Source organism: Budorcas taxicolor, chromosome 3 (genome assembly GCF_023091745.1).
Source record: "Budorcas taxicolor isolate Tak-1 chromosome 3, Takin1.1, whole genome shotgun sequence".
In the NCBI taxonomy this organism is placed as follows: Eukaryota; Metazoa; Chordata; class Mammalia; order Artiodactyla; family Bovidae; genus Budorcas; species Budorcas taxicolor.
Window position 1 is genome coordinate 7,293,603 of NC_068912.1, and position 22,395 is coordinate 7,315,997.

At 39.7% G+C, this 22,395-nt stretch overlaps 1 protein-coding gene across 3 annotated transcripts in view; it reads right to left on the reverse strand.

Moving 5' to 3' along the window:
- UAP1 (UDP-N-acetylglucosamine pyrophosphorylase 1) overlaps positions 1–21,810 on the reverse strand; it is a 34,549-nt gene extending 12,739 nt beyond the window's left edge. For 2 of the 3 annotated variants that reach the window (XM_052637165.1, XM_052637163.1), the window contains exons 1-5: positions 21,682–21,810; positions 16,622–16,958; positions 7,841–8,045; positions 5,432–5,607; positions 3,975–4,147 (exon numbers count right to left, since the gene is read on the reverse strand). In XM_052637165.1, the coding sequence (XP_052493125.1) occupies positions 3,975–4,147; positions 5,432–5,607; positions 7,841–8,045; positions 16,622–16,901 (834 nt within the window). In that variant the 5' untranslated portion in view covers positions 16,902–16,958; positions 21,682–21,810. Of the gene's footprint in view, positions 1–3,974; positions 4,148–5,431; positions 5,608–7,840; positions 8,046–16,621; positions 16,959–17,712; positions 17,918–21,681 lie in introns of all 3 variants that reach the window. The other variant, XM_052637164.1, reaches the window with a different exon arrangement.
- Positions 21,811–22,395: the final 585 nt, after the last annotated feature.

Sequence of the window (22,395 nt, forward strand, 5' to 3'; positions counted from 1 at the left end):
TCCTCCTATCCACATAAACACACACACACACACACACACACACACACACACACACACACACACACACACGAGGTTAGTTTTCCAATCACTTCTATATAACCGTACTCCTGACCAGCCATGGAAAATAAAAATAAACATATTCATACTTTACTTTCCAAGTGTTAATCTGCCAGTGAAAGGTTTGCTTTTATAACAACATGAACCTCCAAATACTGTAAAAGTCTAGATTACAAAACAAAGCATTTGTAAAATACATTAAGTTGGAAGTCAGTTTATATTCTACAGAAAAGATATGCAGCATAGAATTAAGAGGTCTCCTAATCTCCTACAAGTTAAATCCTGAAAAGCTGAGCTCAAAATAACTTTAACCTCAAAGTTACTATAAGTGTTTTACAAAATTATCTTTAATTAACAATCATTCCTACTCTCTCAGCTGTGGACTTTTGTAAACCACTCCACTAAGTCTTTTCTCAAGGCTCTCACTTCATTAAAAATACTTCATTCCCCAAGGCAGGAGACTGTTAAATAAGAACTAAAGAGAATTCTCTGCAAAGAATTCTACTACCCTCTATGAATCACTCCCTAATTTAGGTGTTTTTTAAAGTATATTTTAACATCTATGATTTTTAAATTAAAAGGGTGGGAAGACAGATTAAATAAATGGTTTCTAACATCTCTAAATTTTTTTAACATATACCAATCTCTTAATATTTCAGTTGCATCCGAATATTTATTTATTCATTCACTGAGAGACCACTAGATTATATACTAGACACAGAACAAGCAGGAAGACTGAGAACGGATTTGTCCTAGAGGACCCACCGGCAGTAAAGAGAGAATGGTTATATTTACATCCCAGTATGATTAGAATACTCAAAAAAGTTAGCAGACCAATTCAAAGGTTTTTGAGCTGCCAGCAAAAACATAATTAAAGAACTGCTTTATTAAAGTGATATAATACTAAAACTAAGAGTTGGGAAACATTTCTAATTCTGCCTCTGCTAATGTGATGATGGACCTAGAGCCTGGAACTTATTTAGTACTAGAACTCATTTCTAGATCAAAGGAGTTGACCAGATGATCTCTGAGGTCCCTCCCAGGTTCAGCATTCTCTAATCATTTAGAATTTAAATTGATTCTGAAGCTGAGTCGGAGAAGGAAATGGCAACCCACTCCAGTACTCTTGCCCGGAAAATTCCATGGACAGAGGAGACTGGCAGGCTACAGACCATGGGGTCACAAAGAGTCAGACACGCCTGAGCGACTGAGCACGCACATGCTGAAGCTCAGCGCAGTAAAATTTTAAGCTTCTATCTTAGAAAGAAGAGTGACACCAAGTGGAACAAAGTCAGAAATACAGCTTTGTTTTGCTTTTCAAAGCTGAGTAGCTTTAAAAAGTTAATCTACTATTCCTGTTAGGGGAGGGGAGGGCGCCCCTGCCAGGGCACAGCTGAGTACAGTTTCTGATCTTCCCCATTCTCCTCTCCAAAGTGGAGAGCTCCCTGAAACCACTCAGAGCTGAGCCCCACCCCAGACCAGGCAGGAGGACTGAAAGCCAAACCTAGAATCTTCCGAGGTGGAGCAAACCTCAGCGAGTACAATCCAATGCACTATTACAGTTCAACAGCTATTTACAGTAGGGCACAGACACTCATAGAGTACTGAAAGGGACAGAGATCTTCAATCAGTGAACTAAGCCCTTTATTTTCAGAGTCAGGAGTCGTCTTATTAGGCCTCTCAGCTTAATCTCTCAAAACTTATACTGGTAAATTTAAGACTTTAGCTTCTATGACTTTGCATTGATTTGTAGATTAATTTTGAAATGGCATCTTTATAACAAAAAATCTCCAAACAAAGATACATCTCTTATGGCAGCACTTCTTTTCTTTCATTTATTTTTTATTGAAGGATAATTGCTTTACAGAATTTTGCTGTTTTCTGTCAAACCTCAACATGAATCAGCCATAGGTATACATATATCCCCTCCCTTTTGAACCTCCCTCCCATCTCCTGCCCCATCCCACCCCTCTAGGTTGATACAGAGCCCCTGTCTGACTTTCCTGAGCCATACAGCAAATTCCCATTGGCTATCTATTTTACATATGGTAATGTAAGTTTCCATGTTACTCTTTCCATACATCTCACCCTCTCCTCCCCTCTCTCCATGTCCATAAGTCTATTCTCTATGTCTGTTTCTCCACTGCGGCCCTGTAAGTAAATTCTTCAGCACCATTTTTCTAAATTCCGTATATATGTGTTAGAATATGATATTTATCTTTCTCTTTCTGACCTACTTCACTCTGTGTAATAAGTTCTAGGTTCATCCATCTCACTAAAACTGACTCAAAGGTGTTCCTTTTTATGGCTGAGTAATACTCCACTGTGTATATGTACCACAATTTCTTTATCCATTCACCTGTCGATGGACATCTACGTTGCTTCCATGTTCTAGCTATTGTAAATAGTGCTGCAATGAACAATGGGATACATGTGTCTTTTTCAATTTTGGTTTCATCAGGGTATATGCCTAGGAATGGGACTGCTGGGTCATATGGTGGTTTTATTCCTAGTTTTTTAAGAAATCTCCATACCATCTTCCATAGTGGCTGTATCAATTTACATTCCCACCAACAGGGCAGCACTTCTTTTTAAATTCATATATTTAAAATTTATATGTAACTTAACTTGCTTTTGTCAGAAACCTATACATGGCTTTTGCTTTTGGCAGAAAGGTTCCCCCTTCATGTTGATTATAAAATTATTCCAACAATACTGTAAATCAACTAACTGCAGTAAATAAATAAATAAAATTATTTTTTAACTTTCTTCTATGTTTTTTCACTGTTTTATGTTTTTTCATTTTGTAATCCATTTGAAATCAATTTTGATATGAGCTCTGAGGGAGACATCTTAGTTTATTTTAAGCCAGTTTCCCAGTAATCTCCCTGCAACGATTTGAAATGCCATCTTTGTATACAGTACATTCTTATACATGCGAGCTTGTTTCTGATTATCTGTTCCATTAGTCTGTCATTCTATTCTGGTTTCAGGACTACACTCCTACTTACTTTTTATTTACAACCCATTTTAATAGCTGATAGATTGTTAACACTCTTCCTTCCTAATTATCATTTTTTCAACATTTTCCTGGTCATCTTTATATGCTTCTTCTAAACTTTACAACAATTTTTTCAAATGTCCCCAGTATAGTCTCATTGGGACTTTGATCAGAATTGCGTTATACTTGAATTCGGTGAGACCTGATACCTTTACAGATTTCCAGGAAAGTAACACCTACATTAGCATCCTGAAATCTTCCAAAAGTATTATTAAGGCCTTTCACGGCACAAAGTCAAGTCTCTTGCATTATCCTCTATGCGACTAAGGAAAAATGCTAAAAATTCCTATGGCAAGGACAGTCTTGTTATATGGCATTACAAACCTCCCTCTATTTCAGTATCAGTATGTCTGTCGTCACTCAAGCAGCTATTTAATCTCTGCAACTTCCCTTCCCCCCAGTCTGCATATTTCCATCTTTATGCGCACGACTGTCATGAGTTACCTTGTCAAATGCCTTGCTGAAGTCTTCATGTGCCATTTCTACCATATTTCTTTTACTTACGACTCCAGTAACTTTGCCATAGGAAGAAACTTGATATTAATGAATCCAACAACTTGGTATTATTAAGTCCACTGCAGACCCAGTGATGACCATTCACTTTCCCAGGTACTTACAAATCATCCTCACATACTGTAAACTCTTACTTGTGATAAACTAAGCATACACCATTATTTATAGCATCAAACACTGCAAATTAAAGAAAAAGTAGGTATGGGACATTTCAGCTACTTTAGAAGATGAATGGTCCTAAAATATCCACATCACCCTAAAAAGTCTAGCTTGACTCCTGGAACATATACACTGACAAGAGAAAGACCACAAAAAGCCTCATTACAGTTGAGAAAGGCATTACCTTTGCTCCACAGTCTGCTCCCTTCTGAATGCAAAATCCAATAAACCGTGGGTCTGCCACTTTTACTAATATGTTGTCAACACAATAGACATGAATGCTCCAAATGCCTCTTCGTTCCATATCCTCCACAATATTCTGGGCTGCAAGAGCCCGATAAAGACCACCATTCCCATCTGGAAAAAAAAAAAATTGCCTGTTAGTAGCAAACCAAAACTCATTATGAAGGTAACTCAAAGATAGCTCAATGTTTCTAAACAGGGCAGAAGCTCTCTAAAAACCAGTTTTACATGACAGGGCCAACAAAAACTGAGTATCCATAAGTACGGATTCAGCAGTCAAAAGTTATACTATGTGATTTTGAGATAATTTACCATAAGAATACAGAGAATAACATTATTAATATAAGACTAGGCAATCCTTAAGAACATACTTCTAACTCAGTCCTTTTAACAATCTGTCCCATAATACACAGTGAAACATAAAACTCTTTACCAGGCAATGATTATTTTATAACATTTCTAGTTTTATTTGCATGATTCAAATTAGCTCTGTATTTACAGCCCCAACACTGCCAATTTCATCCACCTCAATAATAAAAATATATGACCATCTATACCAAATGATTTGTTAAGAAAGCAGATTAATATGAAGGTCTATGGTGATTTAAATTAAATACAGGTCAAAGCCTCTTCTTTCTCCATCTATTTTTAGTGCTGCTTTAATATACTTCTTCCATATACAGCCTAAATGATGACAAAAAAAAATTAGACAACTGCACAAAACTAAGCTAAAAGTAGTAAACTCTTCCATTAATTAAAAAGAATTAAGTAGAGGTAAAAAAAAAAAAAAAACAGTTGAGATGAAATAAAAGTCTACATCTGCAGACCATCACTGTAAATACTATTTTTTATTTCCTTTCACCCTTTTTTCCAAGAAGTGAGTCACACAGATGAGAATCTGTGAGTTCTGTATTTTCCATTCTCTTACTTAACCTACTGAAACTATTTCACTTTGTCTTTTGATATCTACAAATGATTATTTTAATACTGTTTAAGAATGAATGCTACAGATAAACTATAATCTAGCCTCATTTTTTAAACAGCAGATGCTTTCCAATTTTTCACTACGATAAGTAATGAGGCTATGAACAATACTGTATATAAAATGCTGAGTAAAGAGAATAAATACTCTGAATGACGCTCAAATTGCTGTCAAGAGCATAGGAAGTATAAAAGCATATTCATTTCACCCATGGGCATTTCCGTTTTTTTAAATCACTGACAAATTTAATTATATTAAGCAAAATATTAATTTTTGACATCAAAATCACCATAGTGAAAAAATTCAAAACTTAATGAGCTACACTGTGTAAATCAACCATACTTCAAAAACAAAAAAAGTTAATGAATTGTGTTAAGTCTATTTCTATTCACAATTAAGTAAGCACAGTTACAAACCTGGAGCCATAGAAACCTTATTCTTCTCTTCCAAAATAATTTTCCCATCAAAACTCATAGCAGGCAGCATTCCCTGCTGGAAAAAGATTACATTCTCTTTCTTTAAACCAAAGTACTTGTGCTTTGTGAAGAACTCCTTTGTAGATTCCATTGTTCTGCCACTGGTCATTATATACCTTGCAAGAGAAAAGCAGATCTTCTAAGAAATAATGCTATGTGAATTAGGGGAAAATAGTTTATTTCCTAAGAAAAAGAAAATTTTTGAGAGCACTGTTTATTGTTCTCACTTCCTTCATCCCTTTCCTGAATAAGGCAGTATTAGTTGCTACCCAATGGGAATTTCTTCTAGCAACTTCATTAATCTTTATGCATAAAATAAATCTGTGGCCTCTCCTTAGGGGCTGGCCTGCTCCCATGTCTCCGGAGTATACTATCTGCTGCCTGTTTTAAAAAGTCCTGCTGCTTGAGCTGTAAAATAACTCTGTTATTTTACAATATTTAAACACATCTCCTGTAACAGAGAACCTGCAACAGAGAGGCCCAAGAAAACATTTCAGAACTCTGTGAAAAGTATAGTCTAAGTCAAAATCTCTCCTATTCTAATAAAAGGGATAAAGGCATAAATGCAATACATTCTAATTACCTCTTATGGTTCTTTTTACTAAAATTTTGAAATGACATCTGGGCTCTGCACACCCTTTATTTACAATCATAAAAGTATAAGTATACACTCTGTTGTCACAAAAATCCAACCCATGCCAATGTAGTAAAAGAGAAAAAAATTCTATCTAAAATTGTAATTATTGACTACAATAGCTAAATGTAAACTATGTGTAAGTAGGGATTTTTATCTGTTTTAGTTACTGATATATTCCCAGCACCTAGAGGCAGGTACTCACGTAATACCTGTTAAATGCAAAAATGAAGAAAACTGTAAAATTTCCCAGGACAGTCAGTATCTGCCTGATTAACAAATTATCCTCGATATTTGAACCCTGGGCACAAAAACTTTGGGCATCATGATTCAAATGAAAAGGGACTAAACTGTTTCACATAAGAAAAATAAACTCTGAGTTGTGAGGAGAAAGAAAGAGAAGAAAATCCAACATGACAGTTGGGAGACTAAGGCTTGTAAGTAGAATTTTGGCCACTTAAAACACAGATGTCCTTCAAAAGTCCCCAAGGGAACCAAGATGAAAAAAAAACACGCAAAAAAGTTCACAACTGGCCAATACCCTTCTTAAGAACTAGAAAAGCTGAGGCAATTATAAAAAGCCTATTTTTAAAGGCATCAGAGAGCTACAAAAGCAACATGGATTAGAACTTAAAATTTAAGATAGTGAGAATCTTTCAAAGGAGACCTTCAGATATGCCTTTTCCTGGGGCTATTTGCTGATCTGGGGCAAAGGCCAGTGGTAAGGAATCTGAGCTTGGACCAGGCAGGACAGAGAAACCAGCAGAGCTTTTGTTAAGTCTCCTGGGGCTAAAATAACAAGATTAGTGACTTCAGGTTCCAAACAAACAGCTGGTTTCCCCCTCAAAACAGGACAACTTCCAAAGCTGCTCTGAGAAACAGATTCAAGAGCTAAATCAAAACCTTTTAAAAAACAGAGCAGAATTCTCATAATCTCCTGGTGTTCAGAAGATGAACAATGGCTGAGATAGGCCCTGGGGAGCTGGCATACAAGCAGAGACAGAATCCAAGTTTGGCCCACAGCAGAGAAATCAGTGAGGCTTTCAGGTTTGGTTTGGTTTTGTTTCGGGTGGGGGAGGGGGCGGGGGCAAAAGGGTGGGGTTTCAGGAGGACAAGATAACCCAATATTTAAGGACATGAGTTTCTAGAGTGAGAGAACCCACTGAGTACCCACAGCAGTGACTGGAAACAGATCCATACATCATCATGAAATTTCAGTTACTAAAGATAAGAAGAGACTCCAAATGCTTTCAGAGGAAAAAGGGAGAAAAAAAGACTGAGAATCAGAATGGCAACAGATCTCTCAAAAGCAACGCTGGAACAATAGACCAATGCCTCCAAATTTCAGAGGGAAACTGATTTCCAATCAAACTCTGTACACAGACAAACTACCAATCAGTATGAAGTTTACAGACTGAGAGAACCCTCTGAGGATCCAAGAGTGCTCAGGTAGGGGTTAAAGTTGGAAATAAATATATACTGCTCATTAAGGCTATAGTGATTATCTACCTAGCTATAATACATATTGATTTTAACATATAAAGGACAGCTCCCAAGAAAACCTGTAGTAACAGGAAATACCTCTGCTTATGAATAAAGTATATATGCATTTTGAATATTATAAGCCAATATATGTTCAGACACTCTCCCATAATGAGAGATATCTTACCATGGAATGATGCATTTGTTGCTATGAATAATGAGAGATATCTTACCATGGAATGATGCATTTGTTGCCATGATATTTTTCAGCTAACTGCTGAAGCTTCAGGATACGCTCTGCTTGAATCTGAAAAAGTGTCTTATGGGATGGCAAACCAACATCATACATCCCCTTGGGATATGCAACACCAAGTCTTGTCCCCTGCCCACCAGCTAGAAGAAGAACTGCCACTTTGTTCTGAGAAATCTGGAAAAGTCCTAAAAAAGAAAACACTTGTATCATTCTATAATTCAACACTTTAGGGTTACACATAGAAAGGTAGCTGCAAAGGGTCACCCTAACTGCATAAGCCATAAAGAACAAGGAATTCACAAGTAATCATGGATGACTACATTGTTAATAAAAACATTTTATTATTAAAAAATGAAGTTTATATAATCCAAACAAACACCAGATAATTAATAATATACTGTAATGAACCAATAATTGTTATTCTGATAAGGTTGGAAGGCAAAGACCAAGAGACGCTGCAAATGTTTTATAAGCACCTGACAACTTACTAGTTGCGGCAGGTAAAGAAAAAGGATAGAAGATCCCCAGACTTCAGGATGAATGATGATGCTATTAAGTTACCCCCAGCCTATAAATCAATCAATAATAACTGATTAATCAATTGGCATGTAAATATACTAGACAAACTGCCATCCAGTAAATGGAAAGACAAGAAATCCTGAGTTGGGGAAGCAGTGCAGAACAATGGTTAAGAAGCTAGGCTCTGATGTCAGGATACCCAGGTATGAAATCAAACTCAACTGAATGAGCTTAGGGAATATGCCTGCCAAAGGGCATTAGGACACTCTGTGGGATGATGGAAATATTCTATATTTTGATTGGGGCAGTAGTTTTATGGATGTATAAATTTTTTAAAAACTCATAAAACTAGTGCATTTTATTACATGTAATTATACTTCAATAAAATTGTTTAAAATGCCTTTTTTTTTAATGGGCAGCTCAGAAGGATGTGAAACACAGAGTTCTTGTGAAACTGCAAGTGAAACAATAAAACTAAAAATGGTATTAAAAGACAGAGGCTCTCAGTTTAGATTTGAAAAAAAAACAAAAATAAAATCTTGCCATATACCATTTCTAGGAACTACCTCATCTCTCTAGGTGGACAGTTTCAGCACCAGAAGGTAGAATAACCTGCGGGAAGAGGTAAAATATAGAGCGGATCTCTCAGAAGCTAGAAAAGCTGTAAAAGGTCAAATGTGATAAAGCTATGCTTGATAGGTTATGTCCTTTTTTCTGAATTTCACACTTTTATTAAACTTCTCAGAAATTCTATGAATGAGGCAGGTCACTATCCATAACTGTAGATCAAGCCAAAGGGAGCAGTGGTGGCCAGTATCAATTTTTTTTGTTTGTCTAAATTACCAACTTTATGCTTTATGTGTTGGGGGGGGGGGGGTTTTTTGGTCTTACATGTTTTTGATACACTGTGTGTCTGTGTCAGTTGCTCAGTCATGTCTGACACTTTGCAACTCCATAGACTGTAGCCCACCAGGCTTCTCAGTCCATGGAATCTTCCAGGCAAGAATGCTGGAGTGGGTAGCCATTCCCTTCTTCCAGGGGATCTTCCCAACAGAGGGATCAAATCCCAGTCTCCTGCACTGCAGACAGATTCTTTACCATCCTGAGCCACCAGGGAAGACCTAGGCTTTGCTACAGCTAATATACTAGTACATTGTGAACTCAGAAAAATATTCTTAATAAACCTAATATAAAATCAAAACTATCCTGATTCTACAACCTGTTTTCACTAGTAACTAAGCATAGCCAAGGATATTATGCAGGAACTTTCTGGCAATTTTTTCAATCAAAAAGTTTAAAAACACATTAGATATTTCCATAATTTTCCCCTTTGATATGAAGCAGAGAGCTTAGCTACCTGAGAACTAATCTTCTCTCTTTCTTCCTTGCTTATGATGAGACTGTCCTTGTTTTCTCCACAGCATTTCACTGTACCTTATTAAAGTTTGAAAATAAAATATCAAGAGTAATGCTAGACTCCAGCTATTATTACAGTAACTGTAATCTAAGAGGTAAGTATAATTTTACCCTTTTAAGACGTAATAGGCTCATATGAGTTAAGGATCTTGCCCAAGGTCATACAGCTAAACAGTGTGAATCAGGATTAGAACTTGACTCCGAGGCCTATTCACCAACACTGCACTGACTCCAGCAGTCTCTCCAAACATTTAACAGATATATTATACAGCACCATAAATTTTAGGTGCTGTATAACAGTCATTCCTATTGCCTTCTTGACCCTTCTTCTCTTTTCCATTGAATTAATGAGAAGTTGTGCTGCCTTTTCTTAAATCTTACCCATCACCCTACATGAAAAAGCTGCTGAGGTGGCCAAGAGCCCACATTCTCCAAAATTTGTCAAAGACTGAATTTCTAACAGCATTCAAGCTCTGCGTTGCCCTTAAAACAGGCCCTACAACCACCATGTAACAAAGACTGGCTGAGATGAAGCAATCTGAAGGGAACAGGAACCATATAAAGAAAGCAGCTCTGAAAACCATTTTCCATTTGGTTATGTCTTCAGTTACCAAAGAAACCATGGTTTCTAGGAAATAAATTTAACTCTGCCGTCGCTGACCCAAAAAGCATTATTTAAAATTACAGGTCCACAAACCCTTACCTAAACTAGATTTATTTAAGAAGCTTACTTCAGAATGCAGAACTCTTCAAAATTTAGAAAACAGATATAATACATATACAATATGTTCATATTTTAACCCAGCAGATCTAAGACAGTTCCTTCTAATCACATTAAGTGAGACAAAAAAAGAGTTTTTCAATACTATCTCAGGCTTCCCTGGTCGCTCATTAGGTAAAGAATCTGCCTGCAATGCAGGAGACCCAGGTTTCATCCCGGGGTCAGAAAGATCCCCTGGAGATGGAAATGGCTACCCACTCCAGTATTCTTGCCTGGAGAATCCTGTGGACAGAGGAGCCTGGTAGGCTACAGTCCATGCGGCTGCAAAGAATCAGACATAACTGAATGACTAACACTACTGCTACTACTACTTGCTCAACCCTCATATACCACCAAAGGTGCTGGAATCAAAAATATTTCTAAATGTGTTCCCCCAAAGTCCCAGATAAATATTCTGGACACAAAGATCTTTGTTCTTTTTGTACTATTTATTTTCTTTATAGAGCACATGTGTTTTAAGTTGTTGTACTATTAATGTGGCTTTCCTGGTGGCTCAGTGGTAAAGAATCTGCCTGCCAAGGTAGGAGACACAGGTTTGATCCCTGGGTCAGGAAGATCCCCTGGAGAAGGAAATGGTAACCCACTCCAGTATTCTTGCCTGGAGAATCCATATAGACAGAGGAGCCTGTCTATATGAGCTACAGTCCATGGTGTCACAAAAGAAACGGACATGACTTAGCAACTAAACAACAATCTGTTAATGTGGTTCTAGTCATCCTTCCTGATTTTTCACTTTTACCTTCAGTCCAAAGTTACATTATTTCTCTCAGCTCCCTTTAAGAGCCACACTTCCAGAGTCACTTCCATGTCTCAACTCTGGCTCGCCTCATGGCCACCCAACATCAATCGGCACTTTCCCTAGGTTCTAACGAGTTATCAAAATTATCACTGTATAACCTTTTCTCTTCCTTGGATCAGTTCCCTAAACCACTGCTTCATTCCAAATGGTTTCCAAATGGTTCTGCTTTAAAGATTTGCAAACCAACAGCTGGTAGTGGCCTCTTCCTTCATTCAAATAAATGGCATGTGTTTGTTTCCTAAGCCCTCCAATGCCACACTTTCTCCAATTCTTTTTTTTTCCCTAATTTTTTCATCTATTTATTTTTTTAATTAAGTAATTTTTTATTGAAGGATAATTGCTTTACATCTCCAATTCTTTTTCCATACTTTCTCCAATTCTTCTTTCCACCTGTGGACCTGATAACGCATATAATCACTATGTCTTAAAAACAGCACTGACGCCATGCTTGCCAGGTGTACATTTACAGGCAGATCTACATTTACAACTCATCTCCAGCTAGCCACAACTATTATAATGAATTATAACACAATTCATAAATATTTGTGATAAAAAGGTGTCTACATTAACTTCTTCCTGCTTATACATCTGACTCATGAGCACACAGAGAAAAACAAGAAGAAAGCAAGCAGTCCCTAGAGTATTAAAGCCAGCTGCAATTCAAGAACTAAATGCAGCTATAGCTGTTGTTAACAATATCAAACCCTGCCGAGCTGAAGTATTCATCTACTTGATCCATGTTACTGCAATAAAACTGCATTGTTTATCGAAAGTGTGTAATGCATAAATTAGTATCTGCTTTATGACAGACCAAATATTTCTTGAAATTAAGTAGGCCAATAAAATTCTGTAAGCCTCATAGTTACATGGCAATACACATGATTTCAAACTGTATAATTCTATATAGGCAGCACTGCACGTATCTGAAAAATGTTGACTGTTTTTATAAACAGGCTTAAAACATACTTAACCTATGCGACACTTAGGAAATTATGAACTTTTATTTCAAAACTTCCACAAAAATATGGGAAAAAAAACTTGAAAAGTTTAGTACTATATCATCCTTCCCATCTTTTCATTATATGACACGAGAGTTAATTACCTTCCCACAGAGGTCAGGACCTAACACACATCAAATCACAGGTTTAAAAAAAAGAGAGAAAAGAAATCAAGCCAGAGTGAGCAATTTCCAGGACACGGGTAGAGCTCTCTCCTCAGAGTCAGGCATGTGGGCCCAACAGAGTCTGAACAGTTTTCCTAGTAACACTTATAGAAAACAGAGAGGAGTTTACAGTAGCCTCTCCCAGGTCAACTGCTTCCTGGATAACTTCCTGCTTGGACTAGTTCCTCTCAAACATACTCTTAGATTTGGGCATGTGCCTGAAACAAAGAGGCTAGCAGAGGTGCTATTGAAATACAGCATCGTCAGAATTTTCTGTCTAAACTGTCGGCACTACTGGACAAGCAGTGGGGTAAATAGGCTAATCAACTGGTGCAAACAAAGGAAGACTATACAAGAAAGAGGAGGTATTCTAAGAGTTTAATTTTTAATCACATTTCACAGATTAAACAATTATTTTATAGATTAACTACTTCCCTAAACTATTAAGAATGAAAAGTAGACTAATAAGGGAAATCTCTATTTGGAATGGTTTCAGATACTGGGAGATTATTATAAATTTCATTAAGTATAATGACGGCATTGTAATTAGGGGAAGAAAATGTCCTTGTACTTAAGAGATGCATACTAAACTTTATGAGGATAAAAATAACATAATGTTTGCAATTTGCCTTAAAATACTATAGCAGAGAAAAATAAGAGGGATATATGAAGCAGAATTTTGAAAATTATGTAATTAAGGTGATATATATGTGGAATTTCATTATACTATTTTTTGTCCCAAATATCTGTTTCCAAATAAGCTTGAAATTTCTTTGTAATAACAAATTCTTAGGCAGGCTACATGACTATACATGAACTATGAACCTAATGTATGTGTGTGTATATAAGAAAATACTATAAAATATTACTAGTGAGTATCTCTGGATTGTGAGACAGCAGAGATTTATCTTTTTTCTCTTGTAATTCTTAGTATTTTCCAACCTCTCCAAAATATATGTGACTTTTAAAATAAAACAAATCTATTAGAAATATCAGAGCACTAGATTTCAGAAAATGTAGAGGACATAATGTTATTAATACATTTTTTTCTAAACAATCCATTTACTTTTCTACCATAATGCTATATAAATTAATTTTTTAAATGCCTCATAGGCAAAAAAAAAAAAAGGCTAACACTGACTACTAATTTATTATAACATAAAGTTAAAAGATTGTTTTGTGTTCAGTTCAAGCATGGGTTGCTTTTATAAAGAATGGATTTTTTAAGCAAATATATTTTTCCAGAGTAAGTATCCTTTCTAAAATAATATTCTCATCAAAGCTTCTAAATTACTTCTTTCAAGATCTGAGTTTTATAAGAGAGATTTTTCAGACTCCTCTACCTTTCATTTTCTGTGCTTCCAGAAATAAATTAAAACAAGAACTCTCTTCAGGAAGGACCACAGTGGTCACTTACGTATTCATCCTTCAGCAATAATTTTCCACCCTAGGTATTAAAATGTCTGATGTCAATAGTCACCAGACACTCTGAAATTACTGTAGAATGCTTTTACTTTCCCTCTCCTGGGGCACTGGGATGGGGCAGGGGCAGCAAGGGTGCGGGGGTTGGGGCCCGGTTGTCTTTGATACAATTATCAGTAATCTCCTATTGTCTGAAATAAAGCATCCTAATCTTTGCAATGGAACTCTCTTTCCTTAGATAACTTACTGAAGAAACTTCATTTTGTTACAAACTTTGCACACATATGGTAGTTTCTAAGCGAAAAGGATGTAAAGTCTGTTCCAAAGTCTCCTTCTCCACCCCTACTGCTAAAGCCACAATTGGCTATTGCTTCCTTGACCGTAAGCCAAAAGGAAGTTTGCTTTGTACTTTCTTGTACTAGACTTGCTTGTAACCGTTCTGGATTTTAATTTAAATGAAAGGTCACTGGGCTTGTTCCATAGATTCCAACGTAAGAAGAATTGAATTATACATAGATTCCATGTATAAGAAGTCTTCATTGCTGCTCATGGTCCCCATTATACAACGTCAAAGTTTTATCTTTCCAAAGAGTTAATTCTAAGACTTTTTCCCCATAGAACCACAAGGAGAAATATAGGCAGTTGGCATACCAGAGGAAAAGAAAGGCCTTGTGTGGCTTTTGGTCTGAAGTAGAAGCCTTTCTGAAACCCAGGGAGGGAGAGAAGGATTAATGAATCCAAAGTTAGTGAGGGTCAGAGTGTCACCACAGTCCTCCATTCAGAAGGATCTGCCTGCAAGTCCCTCTCACATCTTAGTGCCAGGGCCCTGTTCTAAGTGAGAAGTTACATTAGACACTAACATTCTAAAATCTGAAAGGGCCCTCCCTGAAGATCATCCAATTATTTCAATGTTTTTAATTTCCAAGCCCTTTTAAATAAAACCTCAGGTATCAAGTTTTATGTATGTATCAAAATAAGTCAAAGTAGAACTGCTCCTGGAGTGGGGACGTGAAGGGGTTGGAGACCTACTGTTTAGCATCTGTTTCTGCCCTTCCCACTTGAAACAGTCTCACCAGCAGTCAAAACCCTAGAGGTCTTTGGAATACAGTTTGAAAAAGAGTAAATCTGTAAGCCCAGAGAAAGACATGAAGATAATGGTACAGAAGAAGGTTGATAATGGTAGTTATGTTTCTTTTCTGGGAAGATGCAGAGAGTGCCAAAGAGCAAAAGACAAAATAAAAATAGCCACAGTGTAGTGTGAATACAGGCTATAAATCATATCCATAAAAGTAAATATGTATATTACCAACTACTAGGTGGCAATGCGGGCAAATGAAAACAAAGATATGATGAGGTTATCAGCAACTTCTCTACAGTTATTTCTGTTACTTTGATATTATTAATATTTTTTTGCCATAAAGTAATGTTTTTTTAAAAAGGAAAGAAAAGTATGAGTCCAGCCTGTTCTTTCTACAGCTGAGGAAATAAGGTCCAGATTTGCCAAGAAGCATGGACAAATACTCAAGGGCCTGAGCTGCAATATTTAGTCACTTGTACTTACAGAGTACAAGATTATAAAAACCACAGAATAGTAGATTATAAAAACCACAGTTCTTAACCCCACCAAAAGAAAAACTAAATTTTAGTTATTTTACCATTTTCAAAAGCATTCATTAGTACTCATTATTACTCATTATCGGGTTAGAGTTAGATTTTATGATATGCTTTAGAGGAGAAAGCACTGGAGTAATTCAGGAAACATTTATCAATCAACTTATAACTGCAAAATACTGTTCTAAATACTATGGATATACATAGAAACTAGGACATGGGCTGCTCTTTAAAAGTTTACATTGTGACAATGAAGATAGACATAAACAACCCTTATTATAAGAAAGAATGAAAGAAAAGCGTGCACAAATAACTCCAGCCTGGGACACTGAAAAAGAGGTGATGAACCCTGGAGAATGAACCACTGCACTACACAGCTCCAGGAGACGGGCAGCCTCACAAGGAGATCCAGTCACATACAGAAGGTGCAAAGGCCAGACACAGCTAAGGACAAGCACCAGCAAAGGCAGGAAAGGCGTAACAGAATGTTCAGAGAAAGATGAATTATGGGTTCCAGCTGAAATGTGTGAGGCAGTAGAATCGGAGAGAAACATAAAAGACAGGACTAGATACGCAAGCTAGGGCTGGGTTAGGGAAGGTTTTTGGAGTAAGCCAGCATGAACTGAAACATTTAGCTTGTGCTCCAGGAAGGGAAATCTAATAGTAGTACAGATAATGAGAAAGGAAAGAGACTGGAGTTAATTTTGGACTTGAAAGAGAAAAGCCATAAACTAGGCACATGAGTCTGGGTAAACTCCAGGAGTTGGTGACGGACAGGGAGGCCTGGCATGCTATGGTTCATGGGGTCGCAAAGAGTCGGACACGACTGAACTGTGGCACCAGAAACGAAAAGAGAATGGAGGGACTGGCAACAGGAGCTACCACAGTGTCCTGGCCACACAATCTGTCACTTCTGGATCAGTCACCTGGTTTAAGGTCTTAGGGAAGTCAAAATATTAATGATGTCACTCAAGTTACTTTAGTGGATTTAAATCCATTAAATGGTATATCTCATAAAAAACCTTACAGCAAATCTTTCCAAACTCAGTACCTTCACTTTCCCAGGCCTGCAGCTGATCTTGATCCCTGGTAGCACTGCCCAGCACCTCTCGAGGGACAGGTTCCATCCGTGCATCCACTTTCTCTGGTTGGGAGGAATGGTTAAATCCTTCAATGGCCTTTTGGAAAAATAAGTTCAGCTCCTGGAAGTTCATGGCCTGGAGCTCCGCATAAAGTTCTACCTGTTGGGCCTCCTCCAACTCATTCCAGAAGTCCAGCAGGTGTTCCTGCCCAGCTTTGGACAACCTGAGTTTGAGGTCATTAACATTCATAATGCTCTAATAGCCAAGTTTTGTGATAACGGAGGTGTAATTTCTGCACCTGTAAACCTGAAAGAGAAAAGGAATCAACAGCAGGTCAAAGTCCAACACTGAAACCTAAAGAAATTTTTCCTGCTAAAAATGAGTACATTAAAAAGAAAAAAACCTTGAGAGTTCCCTGGTGGTTACGACTCAGTGCTTCACTGCTAGGGCTCAGGTTCAATCCCTACTTGGGAAAGTAAGATCCCACAAGCAGCACAACACAGCCAAAAAATATTTCTTTAGTAGAATTAAAATAAATAATAATTAAACACTTTGATGTTAAGGAAATATTGCTTTTCCATCGTGATCATACTCATAAGAGACCAAACTTGTAAGACAATGTTAATTATTCTTATATACCAGTACTGCACCAAGTACTTTGCTTACATGGTCTCATTTTACTTTCAACAACTCTATTCCTAGGTGGTGCAGTATTAAAGGATCCACCTGGTGATGCAGAAGATGCAAGAGACACAGGTTCGATCCCTGTGTCAGGAACATCCCCTGCAGAAGAAAATGGCAACCCACTCCAGGATTCTTGCCTGGAAAATCCCATGGACAAAGGAGCCTGGTGGGCTTCAGTCCATGGGGTTGCAAAAAGTCAGACACGACTGAGCAACTAAGCACAGCACACATGGCCCTTTATCTTTGCCTGCTATATAGCAATTTATTCTTGGCTATCCTGGGGCCCTGGCCAACTTGAAAACTGAACATAAATATTTACTGGGGTAGAAAACAAGACATAAACCAAAGAAAGACATAACTTAAATTTTACACAAACCTAATGAAGTGTTTCAGAGAAGGCAATGGCAACCCACTCCAGTACTCTTGCCTGGCAAATCCCATGGACAGAGGAGCCTGGTGGGCTGCCGTCTCTGGGGTCGCACAGGGTTGGACACGACTGAAGCGACTTAGCAGCAGCAGCAATGAAGTGTTTTACCCTGTTTACTGGAATAGGAAACGGCAACCCACTCCAGTATTCTTGCCTGGAAAACAGCATGGACAGAGGAGTGTGGCAGGCAACAGTCCATGGGGTAGCAAAAGAGTCGGACGTGACTGAGCAACTGAGCACACACATACGACAGAAATACTACTATTATCATTATTTTACAGGTGAGAAGACCAAGGCACAGAGAAGCAAAGCAACCCAGCTGACTCGTGCAGCATATGGCAGTCTGATTCCCAGGCTCTAGCTGCCTCTTTACACTCCACTAAACTACTACTGAAAAAATAACTAACTGCTTAATATTTTCAACCTTTCTCCCTTTATCTCTAAGAACAGAAATAGAGAATTCAGAATACAACAATATCAAGGAGACAGAAATACCTACAGTCATAAAAAATATGGTTTTATCTCAAAGGCAACTCCTGCAAAGAAGGAATAAAATAAGTCCACCATCTTTACCAAGAATTAAACCCTAAAGGACAAGCAATCTACACAAAACAATCCAGGGATAAGACAATGCTTTTTAAGAGTATTCCATAATAATCCAGCAAAATGTTAAATTGCATACAATAAAAAGAGAATGAGGAAATATTTAGTCTACTTACCTAATACACATAAATGCAAAAGACAGGCATTGTCCAGAAAGGGTTCACAAAGGAAGCATGATCTAGCTGTGCCTCAAGGGTTGAGCACATTATATAGATAAGATTAGGAAATAAGTGGGCTTCTCAAGTGGCTCAGTGGTAAAAATCCATCTGCCAAGCAGGAGACATGGGTTCAAAACTTAGGCCGGGAAGATTCCCTAGAGAAGGAAATGGCAATCCATTCCAGTATTCTGCGTAGGAAATCCCATGGATAGAAAAGCCTGGCGGGCTACAGTACCCAGGGTCCAAAAAAGTTGGACAAGACTTAGTGACTAAAAACAACAACAGAAATAAGCAGAGCCTGTTGTCCACGAGAAGTACACATGAACAGGACAGAGAGCGGCAAGAAAGTTAAAGTTTTATGTAGAATGATGGGAAATGATTTAAGGTAGGGCTAACGTGTGAACAGCAAGCCCTGAAAACTAAGCAAAGGAATTTAGATCTAACCAAGTAAGTAACAGGAAGCCAACACAGCTTATTAACAGGGCCGGGCCACCATGCTTTAGAGACATGAGAGAAAACAGCATCGCACAAAAGAGACTGTAAGGAGAGACAACTAGAAGCAGGAAAACGAGTTAAAACACATCTGCAGGCATGAAAAACCAAAGAGGAACCAGATTAGTTGCAGAGGAAATAAAAGTGAGAAGGATAATTTGAGACATACTGTAAAGAATCATCATTGCATTATCATTATTTAACTGAGATATAAAAGACGGAGGAAAAGTAGTTACCAAAGAAAAACCCAACTATCGTCTCCTCTAAGAATAGTAAAAGGTAGTTCAGAGCAAAATTCTGCAGCTCAGTTAAATTGCTTATTTTCCCTGTTTCCTTTTGCTGGTAAAGTTGGATTAATAATCCTCGCTACCTGATGAAGACTATTAAGCATCAAACACCATTTACAAACTCAGGTTAAGAAAACCTACATCTGGGTGTCCCCTGAAGGGGCAATAACAACAAACACTAAGATATACAGAAACACAGTTCTAACTGCTTTATAGACAGCTGTTCGCTTAATCCTCAAAACAACCCTTAGGTCCTGTTATTGCGATTACTTTACAGAGGAAGAAACTGAGCCACAGAGATAACTTGCCGACAGTCCAAAACCAGGAGGGTGATAAAGAGTCAGGATTCAAATCCTGACAGCCTGACTCCTAACTGCATGCTCTTAACCATCATGCTGTATTGCCTCTCAGGAGAAAAAAGGACTCTGTTATCTTCGTGTAGATGTCTATGCGTGTATGTGTGTGTGTGTGTGTGTGTAAAACAGAGAGACGGCAAGAAAAAGAAGTAATTTGGACTTTCTTTATTCAGAAATATAGACACATTTGATGTTCTTTTACCTGACTCACTGTGCAAAACTGATTTCATATGCCATCATGGAAAAGGAAGGAAATGTGCAGGACAGCGGGAGAGGAACTTCACAGGATGAACCAGATATAACTACCTCTATCCCACAAAAAGAACAGCACTTCCTCCATTGATTCTAATAAGAGGTGTGTGCCTGTGTGTAATGGTAAGCAGTAGTGAATAAGAGACTAGGTTAGGATTTTTATTTTGACAGCCAAAGTCTGAAAAAGTTGAAGATCTATAAATTATGACAAAATTTCTGATATGCCCACCCCAATGCACCTGCATCAACAACAATGACATATTTGTAGTAGTCCACCATTATCAAATATACCTTTGGTGGTGGTGGTTTGGTGGGGGTTTAGTCACCAAGTTGTGTCAGATTCTTGCAACCCCATGGACTGTAGCCCGCCAGGCTCCTCTGTCCACGGGATTCTCCAGGCAAGCATAGTGGAGTGGGTTGCCATTTCCTTCTCCAGGGGATCTTCCTGACCCAGGAATCGAACCTGGGTCTCCTGCAGTGCAGGCAGATGATTTACCAACTGAGTTATAAGGGAAGTAAATATACCTTTATTGGAATTTAAACCCTAGCATAAAAGATATCTGGCCTTCCCAGGTGGCTCAGGGGTGAAAAAGGAGGCACAGGTTCAATCCCTGGGTTGGGAAGGATCCCTGGAGTAGGAAATGGCAACTCACTCCAGTATTCTTGCCTGGAAAATTCCAAGGACAGAAGAGCCTGGTGGGCTACAGTCCCTGGGGTCCCAAAGAGTCTGACAGACTGAACACATGCAGACAGGAATAAAAGATACCTAGCACTTCACGCTCCTTTTCTGCTTTCCTTATGCCTCCCAAATTGGTAAGTAAACCTCTCAAACCTTTAGAAAAACACAGGGGCCATAACCATCGAATCCTACAAATACTTCACAGAATAGGATATTAAATCTTTTTTAGCCTTAGCTAAGGGAGCCAGCTCAGCAACAGTGAAGGAATAGAAACTGCCTTCATTTTCCTAATTTCACCACGAAGACCTTAAACTAAAGGCACTACGTAATAACATACATATAGTATCATAATCACTATTACCTGGTTTCAGATATCATAAGCCACGTACAAATAAATATAACATAGGGTCGAGCCAAACTTAATAAAATCTTCAGGAAACCATATGTTCAGCACATGTGTGCTCTAAATCCTCCAATCTCATCTTTCTGCTTGGCCAAGCCAGGGGAAAGCCAGACATTTCAACCCTCTCCCATTACCCGTATTAAAACAAAAGCGGCAAGTAAGGTTCTGTTCCACTCTCACTCAGGTCCTCCACAGGTAACTCGAATCCTTACTGTACTGTCAACGCTTCCAGAGTCTTTCCCTCATATATTCAAGACACCCCAACTCGCTCCCATGGGACAGTTGCAACGACTTCTCCCCACTGTAGGATCCCACCCCAAGCTTGGCCTAAGTCCCCTGCCTGAGAACCTCAAGGCCCCCGTCCAGGTCCAGGTGAGGCTCCACTCCCAGCCGCACGACAAGCAGACCCTGCCCTTCTGGGGCCCCCTCACGCCAGCGCTCCCGGCCAGGTAGCCGAGGCTGAGGGGCGCCGCAGGGCACAGGAGGCGGTGCGGGTGTGAGGCGGGATCTTCCGCGTGTGCCCAGACGCCGGCTCTGTGCACGTACGTGCACCGCGTGTCCACGTCGCGCGCGAGGCCTCGGAAGCGTGTGCGTGGCGGCACCGGCCCCCCACCGCCCCAGCTCCGGAATCCCGCCGCCTACTCCGGGATGGCGGGAGGAGACAGCGACTGCGTTGGGCACCCCTCACCTTTCTCGGCGCGACCGCAGCTCCTCCCAGCTCCGACTCCTTCGGCGCGGCCACTCATCTGCGTCCAGCGCCAGCTCCTGATATATACCTTCATCCGAGGGGCCGGGGCGGCGGGGCGGGCCGGGAGCTCGGGCCAGGGGGAGCGCCGGCCCCGGCCACCCCGCCCCTCCGTCTCTGCAACGAGTGGCTGCCGCGAGGGGAGGAGCCGCAACCCGCCTCCCCGACACGTCAGCTCCCTGAGCGCAAGCGACTCGGCGGACGCGGGGAGGAGCGCCGGGAGAGGCGGGGCGGGGCGGGGCCTCCGCGTCACTCATCCTCCGGCCCAATGGGGACGGCGCGGGGGTCCTGTCAGCAAGCGGCCCCGCCCCCCAGGGCCCTGAGGCCAGGAGGGGTGTCTTTCGCGTCCGATGGAGGGGGCGAGGCCCGAGGCCCGCGATGGTATAGCGACCGGGTTCTAAGCGCCCTGATTTCACCGCGTTGTCCCTCGAGGGCCCCTCCCGTGGCTCCTAGTCCGCCCAGTGGCCCCGCGGCTCGGGGCGTTCCCCCCCTTTCCCGAAATGGACCGCAGAGTTAGTCGGGGAGCTGTGTCATCGGGTGGCGGATTTCCGACCGCGCACACGGAGGATTGCGAAAGCGCGTCGGCCAACGTCTTGGCGCGGAACACCAGGGCGTGCCCTCTGACCTGGGGCTGCTGTTTCGTCTTGAGTTGGCCAG